This window comes from Charadrius vociferus, unplaced genomic scaffold (assembly GCF_000708025.1).
Source record: "Charadrius vociferus isolate BGI_N301 unplaced genomic scaffold, ASM70802v2 scaffold202, whole genome shotgun sequence".
NCBI lineage: Eukaryota > Metazoa > Chordata > Aves > Charadriiformes > Charadriidae > Charadrius > Charadrius vociferus.
Window position 1 is genome coordinate 2,076,971 of NW_009647242.1, and position 12,815 is coordinate 2,089,785.

The 12,815-nt window shown below is 38.2% G+C and overlaps 1 protein-coding gene across 1 annotated transcript in view; it reads left to right on the top strand.

Moving 5' to 3' along the window:
- The window catches only part of PTPRM (protein tyrosine phosphatase, receptor type, M), a 379,063-nt gene that overhangs the window by 333,325 nt on the left and 32,923 nt on the right, over window positions 1–12,815 (top strand). The window contains exon 25 of the mRNA XM_009879983.1: window positions 10,710–10,807. Coding sequence (XP_009878285.1) covers window positions 10,710–10,807 — 98 coding nt within the window. The remainder of the gene's footprint in view (window positions 1–10,709; window positions 10,808–12,815) is intronic.

Consider the following 12,815-nt stretch of genomic DNA (forward strand, 5'->3'; position numbering starts at 1 on the left):
TATTCAGATGGAGATTTTGTGGAGATTCCCTGTGCTGCTGCTAAATCTCATTCTGTTGCAAGCACGCTCATGTTACTGTGTCTGTACTAAGCGCAAATACACTCCACTTGTTAGAATGGCTTTCCCTGTTTAGAGTGTACATCAAATACTTGCAGTCTCCCATAAAATATAATAAAAAATAGAATTAAGAGGTTAACATTGCCCTTTCCTACTTGAAGTGGTGCAAATAACCAACGTGCTCCCAAAAATAACAATCAATAGTAGTGCTGAGAGATTTTTTTGTCACGCAGATTTAATTTTTACCATAATTATCTTGAAGTTAAAAGGAAAAATATCCAATACACATTTATTAGGTAATGACCTTCACATGTATCTTGATCTGACTAATATTTGATTCTGACTATGTCTATGACTGAGGAAGAAATGAATGTACAAAAGTTCTCCAGCCTTAAATAGAAAAATATATTGTGGGTGATATATCTCACTCATGAGATACCTATCAGGATAATAAATTATGACAAACTTGGTTTTGCTAGCATTTTCACTTATGCTTTAATGTAGACTAAATTATCTTGTTTGTTCATCTGCGTAAAGCATTCATGTTAATGCACTTAAACTCCCAGTACAAGTTTAAAAAATACAGCATCTGAATATCTTACTCACAAGCATGAGCAACGTTCCTTCACAATAAGGTCCTTGGGGAAAAATGAAAGAAACAAGTAGCCAAAATGAACTCATATTTTTGAGCTAAAGAATAGTGATGATTTTATTACATCCTGATGCTTATGATTGACTCAACATGAAAACAGAAAGTAGAAATGGGAAAGACTAATTAGGTTCTTTTGTCCGTTCTCTGAGGAACCTTCTACTGAAGGGGATAAAATGATCTTAAACTTCTCATCCATCATCAAAATTGATTCTGTATTACAAGTTGATATGAAGAACCCAGTCCAACAAGTCAATTACCTAAGATTTTTGAGTTGGAAGTGTTACAGGCAGCATTTTTTTTTACAAAATAAATTCCATATTTGTTAGTCTTCCCAAGCTCAGATGGGCTATTTAGAATGAGTGATTAATGGGTATTCATATTTCCATGATGCAAGTCACCCTTATTGAGAAGAATGCACAAATGAGAAACTAAAACAGCTTTCTTACTGAAAAACATTGATTCAGCTAAACTGAAGCTTTCTGTTGGATTGCCTTCAGAAAGGCAGTTTAAACTGTGGGCTCAAGGCTCCAGGAATAAGCCTTGAGTCAGAGCTGTGGCCTCAGATGGAGATCCAATACCTCATGTTGCTATTCGATCTGAATCAATCTGGACCTGTATCTCAGTTCCCCAGATGAGTCCTCTGTTGTTCTCCCAACATGCTTGACTGTAATTAAACAATTAAATATCTGTAGGGCATAGAGAGAAAGGGAGTCCGTGTGCGAGTGAGACCAACTCTGTTTTTCTGTAGCCAATACACTCCGCCGGAAAATACATTGGGGCCTCTAGTTACAATTGTAGTTATTCAAAGCATTCCTGTTTCATAGCAGAAAAAACTGAAACACACTCCCTGCAAGCCATTGCCTAGCAGCGCTCTCTTACAAATTGTGCGTGGTAAAGATTCAAGACTCTAGCTTTATTCAGGTATCCCCCATAACCCTCACCAAGGGATCCGTAACCCCTGGAAATGTTACATGTGATGCAAAATTTGGAAGATACTGGATCTGTCCAGTCTGAGAAAATATTAACAGTAGGAACAGACCATTTAATGTTCCTACTGTATGGCAAAGTACATGAAAGGAATAGTTCTTCAGTTACACTGTATGAACTACATTAAACTACAACTGCATTGTTCTGTTGGGTTTTTTAATTTCCTGCAGTTAAGATCAGAGAAAGCAGCTTTCTTGAATGGCATAATGGTACATACATGGCCCATAGTACTCTGTACACAGCTTTTATTGCATTCCACTTTGCCTAATCTCAAGCTAACTGGATAAATCTGGGCCATTTCAGTTGCTGCCAGTTCCTCTGTTCCCAGTCTGCAGTACTCCTGTGAGCAGTCAAAAGGCGTTATGGGAATGTGCTATTTATTCTTTGGGAAATCATATGACATTTTCATTTTGTTTTGTTGATACAGAACAAACTGAGCTAGTATTGGAAATTTAGCTGTGTAGAAATGTCAATCAATAAGTGTGTAACACTTTATTAGGTGGAAAGTTAGCTGGTAGCATTAGCTGTAGCGTTATAAAAATGTCTTAAATAGCACCTGCCAAGAGTGCACAAATAAAGTCTGGTCTGAGACTTAAAAATATATTGAAGTGCAGCAATGGCTTGTTTCTGAACACGGTGGAAATACTAATGTGGAGCAAGGACAGGTAAGATTATTCAGGAATGGCTAGGGAGCTGGCATATTGTGGCTGCTGCATATTATACCGAGCCTGTTAAGTTCATTTGAACCCTACCTTGCATCCTGTTGTCTCTCAAGGTATGTTCGGGTTGTGATGGTGAGGGGCACGAACACCTTCTGCCTATTCATGGGGATTTAATATGTAAAGCAGTTCCTGCTGCAGTGGAGCTCCCATCCCCAACTGGGATTTCTACATGGTACCATAATGCAGACAAAATAATGCATAGAGATGTGTGCTGTTCCAGCCTAGTTAGATCTGTATCAATAAATAAAAGAAAATGCCATATGATATTCCAAAGAATAAATGCCGCATTCTCATAAAACTTTCTGACTACCCACAGAATCACTGCAGAATAGGATCAGAGGAAATGCCAACAAGAGAAATGATGCAGCTGTAGCCAATAGTTGATGTGTATGTGTATACACACACTTATAAAATATGTATTTTCAAGCTGATTATCTAGTTTTGTGAAATGAGCAATTTTAAAGAAAAAATTCTTCTGAATAATCAGTTTTGTGATTACTCAAAGGACATATTTTTTGAGCATCTCTATATTAAACTGGGAATTCAGAACGGAGGGCATTTTTTATCTTCGCTAGCTGTGAGATGCTTGCATGTATTTCATAAAACAATAGGACTGTGGCTCATCACTACTGTACATTGTAAAGGGCATCTTACAGGCCATATGTTTTTGTGTTCTTTTTACACTTCGAAAGAGATGGAGAATTTACAGGTCAATCTCCTCCTTTCCTTCATCCTGTGAAAGGTCTAGTGCTGACTCCCTTAAATATAAGAGGAGGTGGTATGGAAAGCCAGCCAAAGCACTGGTCAGTCTCATGGGAGCTATGGATAAAACTTCTACATGCACCTCCGTCACTTAGTAATCTAAGCCTCGTTGAAAGCTAATGGGACTTGAAAGCACTTTGAAAATTTCATTTTCCGAAAGCCCATTTTCACATATAGCGATGTGCAGACAGCAGGGCTCGCTGACTGGCTGGCTCCAAGCAGGTAGGATTTAGTTTGTGCTTGAAAATCAGCCAATTACTATTCACTGTGCTGTCCCTTGGCTGATAATGAGAGAAGGCTGTGTTTTTCCTGAGCGAAGGATACAATTGAAAGCCTCTATGTTTCCAGTAGCTGCACTGGGCAGGATTTGTCCCAAGAAAGCATTTCAGCTGGCTTTAGAAGCAGCATTTTCCTGAAATGTCGAGCTAACAAGATTCAGTCAGATCTGCTTCTTATTGACAATCTATCTAAGGTGAGATAATCATGAAAAAAAAATAATAATTAAATTCATAGCTTAGTCCTGATTAACCCACTTGAGTGTAGTGGAGGTGACTTACTGTGGAATAGTGTCACTTCATACTGTTGTTTGGGGTTTTTTTGTGTTTTAAGGTGGTATTGTTGCAAAAGGCCAAAAAAAAAGAAATGGCGGGCTGACTACAACTCAAATACAGATTCTGGATTTATTTGATATGCATAGTATATTCCTAAGCCTGGGTTAAAACTAGTGTTAGGAGAAACCAAATATTTTTTATTTGTTTGTGAATCAAGTTCTGGTAGAATTCTTGCTTAAAAAATGGTGTTCTTTCATACCTGACTGCGTTGTTAATTCCCTCTACAAAGAAGTGGCTTCTTTCTGCACCATCTCTGAATCTACTACCATGGTGGAATCATTTAAAATAAGGTTTAAAACTGAGGGGGAGGTTTTTTCCATCCCTCATGTAAGAGTAGCCATAGCCTCAGGTTTCCTTGCTTGGGCTGCCTGCTGGCTTCATGTACTTATAGGGAAACAACCTTCTTGGAAGTTGATCCACAGCTTTGTTTATTTGTATTTTTCCAAGGCAAGAGAGATTTCCAACAAAGTTTTATCAAGAAAGCCAGCATAGCTGTATAATTACAATACAGCCCTGCTGAAGATTATATAATAATGTTTGTAAGGCTAAAATTAGAAAGTGCATTTCAAATGCCATCACAGTCAACACTATAAGTCAAATGAAATAAAGTGATAAAAGCGAGAATGTGGTTTTTTCAGCTCATTACAGGATTTTTGTTTAATTTCATTGAGATTCTTTAGTGCACAAAATGTCTGGGGCGGGGATATGCAGAAGCGACAAATAATAATTAATACTGAAGTATGGCAGCTAGAAACCGGCAATTAATAAAGAACACTGAAGCATTTGTGGCCAAATTCTGCCAGTACAAATGTCTGCTGCCTTCTTACAGTGATAGGCCTATAGGAGACTTCAGTAAAAGTGAATGGGTGCATGGCACTGGGGTACGTTTTACCCTCGATGCTGTTTTAGTTTCTGGAACAGACTTGGGAGGACTTTAAAGCTTTAGAAGCATCCAGGTTGTATGACCTGATTCTATTTCATCATTATTTTCTTGACACTTTAAAATACGAAAGACTGATCTGTATGCATTTGGATAGCCACTGGTGAATGGTGAACCCATACGGTTTGGCAAGATCTTGACCACGGTTTTATCTCAGACTTAAAAATTATTCACAGTATTTATAGAAGCACACATACTGTGCCTATAAAAACATACTGATGTAAGCCTTGAAAGTCAATTTAAGTGTGTATGTTATAGTAGAAAACAAATGTCAACACCTACTTTGAGAGATGTTATTGCAGAAAGACTTCATGATGCTTGCCTGAGTTTTTTTAAGTTTTGAGAGCAGAGCTTTGTTCTGGACTTTGCTGGCCTCTGTGGAGGCCCTAAACCTTTTGGAAGGGTGAAAGTTAAATATGTGCTACCATACCTATTCAACAAGCATATGGTAAAGACTGCTCTTGACAAATGAGATTATCAGCAACTGATCAGATCTTCAGAGTATCTTCTGTTCCGAAACCAGCTTATTTGGGGAGGGCAGAGATGAGCCCGCATACAGCTGTACTGCTGTGTGGCAGCAGCAATGCAATTACAAAGAAATACTGAGCTAGCAGTTTCTCTTGCTAGTTGGTGTGATTGTTCTGACTAAATCAGCACAACCGGGATCTATCCCTTTTCTTTATAGTATGCTGACTAGTTTAGGTAGAAAGATCAAGACATTTTATTTTATTTTATTTTACTTTACTTTATGAAAAAGTGGAACCTAATCGTGCACTCTGTAGTCTGCACCTGATCATGCAAAGAGGTGTCCAGGTTTGCAGAGCTGCTGACCACTGAAGAACGTCCCGTGAGGTAACTGGGAGGTTGACAAAACCGAACACTCATGAAAATCGGATCACATAATGACACGTCTGCAAATTGCTTTTGATAAAACCTTGGGCTCCTTGCCTTATTGAGTAGGGAAAAAAATGTATTTCAGTTAAGGGAGATGGTCCCTTGCCTGCAGTCAGTGATATTTATAGTTTAAAGTAACATTTAACTGCAGGTTTTTACATAACTTTTTCTGAAAGGGCGTTTTGTTCTTACCTCTGAATTTTAGCATGGTTAAAAGAGCAAATAACATGCACTTATGGATTATCAGATCACTGGACTGGCAAAGCATTAGTAACCCTGTAATTTTGCTTCCTCCTGCAAAATTCTCTGTAAATTATCCTACTAACAGCTAGTCTGTCCCATTTAAAAGGTTCATTAGGAAAAGGAGAATTCTTGAACTTTTTAATCTATTGACTTGTAGTCTGTTCTCCCGGTGGTTTTTTATTAATAATATTTTTTTATCTCTGTTTTTATGCTTTCATGTGTGTTTTGAACAATTTCTGCTATATAATGGGTTTGGGGGTTTTTTTGACAGTATAGTTGCAAAGGGAATCATCGCTTTTTGGCTTTTTTTGCCATGCAGCCATATCTGCTGATAAGAAAACATTTACTGTATTTCAAGTTCATTTTGAAGGGATCATACATAGTAAAGAACGAGGGCTAAAATGCAGCTCCCTCTATGCAGGCGTATTAGCTAGTTGTCCTTGAGTGGTCCGGTTGTAGGCAGTCGCAGTAACAAGCAGTGAGCTTTGCTTCAGTAAAAAGCGAATACAGTTGTCATTACTACTAGAAACCACAGTAACCATTAGGTGAGGGGACCATTCTATAACCTCCTTATGCTGGGTGGACATATCTACTCACTGTGAGGAGGTTTATTGCACTCTTTTCAAGACTGCTGCAGATATGTCTTGCATCTTGTCAGTCCGTTGCCTCCATCAACACGTGCTGACGGCTACCGCTGCCCATGCGCTGTCCCTGGGGAGCCTTTGGAGCTTAAAGGTGTTTGTTCATTTTCTGCACGTTTCTGGCTTTACTATCTATCATTGAATTTGGTCTCAGGTGGACCAAACATTAGCTTGTGGATTTGACATCCCACACTAGAAAAAGGTTTGAGAAGCTATTTGTTCCTTGCTTAAGCTCCTTGCTTTTCTAGAAATTGAAAAATGACTCATAGATTTACAAGTCCCATCTGAGTAACTGCTGGGGGCATTTCAAGATTCAGGTTTTACTTGTTTCTTTGTGTGTTTGCTTTCTTTCCTATACTTTTTTTTCTGTGTTCTGGGCTAGTTTATCACATTCGAATGGATCACATACCCCAGTAGCAATACCAGTTGCTAGAATGGGGTCTCACAATAACAAATAGAGGCTCTAGAAAGCTCTGTGTACAGAAGCAGCTTCTTAAGAGTTTGAACCATTCTTAAAAGCTCTGTGATACTCCATTTCCTAATATGTTTGCATTCCCAGAGCAGCAACTAACAACTACTGGTAATACAACTAATGGTTGTGATACATACAACTGATCATTTCTGTTGAGTTTTTTCAATAATGCATTTAATTAGCTTGGGGTTTGGAGGGTTGATTTCTTTTTCTTATTTTCCTTTGCTTTTCATCTTTTGCTTGCACTATATTGTTGATTTCTTTTTTTTCACAGCAGAAATCTTTAATACCACGTACTATATTGTGTAGCTAATAGGGTACGCCACAGGCTTACTGTTAGGCAGCACAGTACCTTCTCTTCAGATCTTCTCCTCCCGCAAGGGGGCAACTGCTGAGAATAACCTTCCTGCCTATTGTGCACACATCTGTTAAGCTGATGCTTAGAACAATTACAGGCTCTTTCTCTCCCTACCACAAGTCTCTGGAATCAAATTGTTCAGTTCTTCATGACAATAAATCCTCCAACCCTACCTAGCCTCTAATGCTTTTCCATTCTGGCTCAAGACAGGTAATAATTTATTCATATGTCAGAAAATAATTTGAAAAATGTCAAGAAGAAAAGAAAAATGGGGTAGAAAAGAATTACTTTCTGAGACTTTAAGGTAGGTTTTCGGGTGTTTTTTTCCTTTCAGTGTCCCAAACATGAAAGAAGTTTGGAGGCTAGGTGTAAGAAAGGGAGAGGAAAAGCAAGAAAACACTCAAGAGTACTTGAAAAGAGCAGGAAATCCTGTCAAGCACTTTTAATTATGTTTGTCTTATCATTTGAATAGTAAGATCAAAACGAGCGTACTCAGTGCTGCAGAATAGGACATTTCTTCTAGAAGAACATTTGGAATCCAGCTTGAAAAAGTTGTCAGCGCTCAGCTCTTTCTCTGGCCTGAAAAATGCTATTACTTTTCCTAAAGATTCATTTTTCTTATAATTTATTATCTTTTTTTTTTTTTTTATGAAGAACGACAAATTTCAAATCTTTAGGAAGAAACTAGTGTTTAGGAACTCTCCCTAGCTGTAATTTGTGATTTCAGGATCTGGAATGTAGGAATCTTTAAATCATGAGAAAAATTATGCTGTCTGTAGGGGAAAAAAAAAAAAAAAAAAAAGAAAGAAATTTGGAATAAATTGTTGCAGATTATCCCAGAGCTGTCAAAAAGAAGTGACTATTACAAAGGAGGGCCCAACCATCTTGTATCTCAAGTGAATCTGTAGGAAAGAAAACAGAAATAATACATAAAGAAACTTGCTACATTAACCCTCAGTTTCTCAAAGATTATGACTTCTTGCAAGGGGAAAAGAAGAGGGCTGTGTAGACAGAGGATCTTTTCTCACCTTTCCTGCAGCTTTACCAAAAACGTACTCAGATGAACAATCTTGAAACATCAGGTAATCCTGTGGATACAGAACGCGGTGGAGCCATTTAGATTTTCTCCATTAAACCAGGCTGTGAATCGGGATTCTTGAAGCAATAGTGTTGTTATTTTTTGTCTTTGATACAGCTTAAATAATCTTAATAATGTGTTGTGAACTTGCAGGCTCTTTTCAGGACACTACTCTGTGGAAAACTGCCTTTCCCTAATCCTATTTTTAGCTTCACTCCTTCAAAAATGATAGCAATAGTCATTTTGCTGAATATTTGTTTAAGATTTGAGAGGAAGAAAGGAGCTATACAGAGATAGTGTCTTCCTACAGTGAGTAAAATATTCACTTTCCTTTTACCAGTAGATTGGCCCAAAAACTTTCTAATGCTTTTGTGACTTTAATTGCCCCAAAAGCTATATTGAATCCTACATTATTAAAACACAAGCAAGCTAAACTTTCACTATAATGTGTATTAAATATCTTACTGCGGCATTCAAAATTGCACTTGGACCATGTCTGTATTACATATCCAGGACACTTATGTAGAAGTAAAAACTTGTAGTAAATTTCCATGTGGTGGAGAGTGATTTAATTCTTATCATACTTCAGAATGAAATCTTACAAAAGTATCAACTGTTCCATGCTGTAAATTATAAGAAAAAAAAAGTGTCCAGTTTTGCAGCCACATCAGCTTGAATCTGGTAATTTCAGAAACTGTAGTTTTAGATTCTGCTGCTCTTTCTACTCGGAGACCTTCTGACATTTCTTGTGTTCTAACAGTCATAGCTTCCTGTTGTTTTAAATGGCTTTTCCTCTTGTTATATGAACTACCAAGGCAAGTAAAAGACAAGTTAAGTGATTACAGGCAAACCTGTAAAACTAAATATATATGCAGCATTTTCAAAAGCAGAAAAAGTAAGGGAGAGAATACAGAACTTCTTTAAATGGTCTATGCAAATTATGGACGATATAATTATCCTTTGAAATTGCTGAAGATAAAAATAAATTTTAAAAAACCCAAAAGTTTTAGACTCTTATCATGCTTTTTCTTAAACTTGAGTTCTAAGTTACGTCATAACTGTGATCTTATTTGCCTAGTGAGTTAGTTTTGACTTGCCTGTAATATCATGGAGTCACAAAGTCACAGAATGGTTTGGGTTGGAAGGGATCTTCAAAGATCATCTAGTCCAACCCCCTGTCATGCTAATATAGTAATAATATATGACTACATTTTTCCTAAGTACTTGACTTCCAGAGTGAAAATTTTATTTTCAAGGGAGCTCAAAGTACCAAAACATGGGTGCCAAACTAGCCAAATCTGTCAATGTATGGTTTTGTAACCTTTTAAGAGTGTTGGTTTCTTCACTAGAGGAACATTTAGGCCAACACATTATCCATTTGTCCTCCAATTAGCTGATTTAAGGCATTCCTCTAAATAAGCCACTAATTGCTTACTGCAGCGTGGCAGTTCAGTGATGGATTCAGTGTGGATGTTAAGTTTATAGTACCTGATAGTATTTTACATTTGTTTATTCTCATTGGCTCAGTGATTTTAAAGCGGTGGTTTAAAACTGGGGTGGCCCACCAAACATCATGGGCGAGACATGTAGGCTAGAAACAGACAGGACCAGGCATATGCAAAGCACTGTGGTTATTCTCGACATTTTACATTTTGGTGACGTTTCCTGTGGGCTGGTACGTACCCAGCTTTAGCACGATGCCAGAGGAAGCCCCATGTGTTCATCTACAAAAGCCCACAGGTTGCTGGAGAAAGCGCTGCAGAGGACATGGCTGCCGTGGCACGCCAGGGTTCTTTCCCAGTTTCCCTGCTGTTTTGCAAAGTGATGTACTGCAGCAAAAAAACTATAACTTCTGTCTCACTTCAGGAAGTACCATTTTGGAGCTGGGATAATTTGATGGATAGTGTATACTAAGAAAAATATTAGAAAGCAGGAAAGGCCACATAGTCCATTGAGGCTCGTTTCATTCCAAGTACACCTTCCCTAGGTTATCATCCAATTGTTAAGAGAAAGAGTAATGTTATCCATTTTTTATAATTCCACTTCTGGGTATTACGGAGATAAATACCTAAATGCTAGAGAACTAACTTTCTTTCAGAGCACTGTTTCAGGGGGAAAATACTTAAATGCAGATAGGTGGGATGACAGAAAAGAAATTGACCCTAAATGAAAAATATGATGATAGTGATATGAATATATGTGTATAGTCACGGTTTCTCAAAGTTCCCCGGAGACAAACTTCCAATCATGCGACTTTCAGAAAGTAACCTTTCCTTTGATTTATTGTTTCAGGACCAATGCAGGAGACAATATATGACTTTTGGAGAATGGTATGGCATGAAAACACAGCCAGCATAATCATGGTTACTAACCTCGTAGAAGTGGGAAGGGTAAGTGATTTTTGTACTTAAAAAGATGAAAGACTTCCAAGGTGTTTGCTTTTGGAAATTAAATAGCAGACCAACAAGATGCTTATATACTGAGTATTGCACATAAAATATTTATGACTGCCTCTGCTAAGAGGTTCATTATCAATTATTTTTAAACATGCCTTGGATGCTTGGCTTTGATAACATTAGCACAATGAAAAAGTAGCTGATAAAGCTGCATTCTGTGTAGCACAGCTTGCAAAGACTGCCAAAGAGGGGAAGCGTCATGTCTTTGTATGTATCTCAGACATACCATTTCTCTTAAGGGAAAACAGGGAATTGGGCAAGGTATGGAGTCATCTTTTTTTAAGGGAGGCTGAGGGGGAGTAATTTGGAAACAGGTTTCTGAGAAAAGTAGTTAAACTACGAAATTGCACCTTCACAGTATATTAGTCTAAATCAACCTGGTTTGTTTGGCTTTTCTTTCCTGTAAGCCTTCTAGGCTAAAACAGAAAAAGTTCTCTTTACTCATTTATACACTAAATTTGTTGACCAGGATGTCTTCTTCAGGAGCTGAGTAGTAAAGGAAAGCTTGAGTTGCCTGGTTGATACTGTGTACTTTTCTTTCTTTGATTGATAACTTCTAAAGTAAGCCTCCTACTCAAGTCATTATGGCTAGTTTTGTTTTCAACAAGTATTGAATAGGACCATTTTCTTTGTTTCTCGCAAGCATCAATATCTGAGTCTTTCAATTTACTGCTCTGTCTATGCACTGGTGTCTTAGTTCTCACCTGGAATGTTTATTTCCAGAAAATTTGCTTGGGAACTGGCCATGTAGCTTTCATCTGGAATGAAAAAAGCCCGCTGTCTTTATTGCAACTACTGCAATTATTGGAAATCGGAGTGTTGAAATAAGAAGTCAAGTGGACATATCTTGGTGTGAGCCACATGGTTTTAAGAGATGTTTTTAATTTCACACTGGTGGAGTGGCTGATACCCCTCTGCCCTGTGGCATTGGCATGAGGAGAGAGAGACCACTGTTTATGTGCCGTGAGTCAAAATGTCAGATCTTGTCTCCTTTTTAGCAGGTCCAGTTTTACAATCTCAATTTATTCTTCCTTATGTCCCTTGTCAATTGGGAGTCTGAATCCTAACATTTAGATATGTGTGTGCCCAAGCCTGCCAACAGATCAGGTGCCAGTATTATTTTTAGGTATAAAAAAGATGGGATTTGTGACTGCAATTAACAGCTGCTGCAGGAGCACACGTACGACTAATTACAGAGGCAAAAAAGGATCATGGAGGCTGTTTTAAAAATTCTGTCCCTTGAGTGAGGAAGAAGGTAGAAATAGTTGGATGGTCACATATCAATTCAAAACAGATGGATTTATAAGAGCAGGAAGCTCTCCAACAAACCTCTTCGTTAAAGCTTTATACACATTCATAAGTACCCAAGCACATAACTTAAAAAGTGATGTTTCTAGGGTATGGATAAACAAGCCTTAGAACAAAAATAGCATACTGCATGAAGCCACATACTGTTTTCCTGAAGTCAGTATTTGAAAGCATCAATTAGAGTGAACTGTCAGGTATCAGCCAGGGAGACGGCAGTCCTGGTGCCAATGTTGGCGGCCTCAACTCACAACGTTTAGGTACGCAGCGCATTCCCTTAGCAGCGAGCAACAGTTTGTGCCACCACGGAGATTTCTTCAGGGTGCAAGAGTCCTAGCGGGATACAGATCTGCAGCTTTGTTGTTTCTGGCAGTGGTAGAAATGACTTTGTTCTCACTTTCTCGGGAGGCCAACATAGGTGAGATCAGAGAGCAGAAATTGAAATGAGGTTTTAATGGAAATGAGATCGTATGAGCCGCAGAACAATGCAGTCACTCCTCCGTTGGTGCTTCTGTCCTGCTCCCAGAGCTGGAACCATCAGCAGCAAGGAGACATATTACAAACACACCATCTGTCCTGCAACTCCTAACACAAGCTCTGTGCCACCTTGATTAGTGATGATTTTAATGGACCTTTT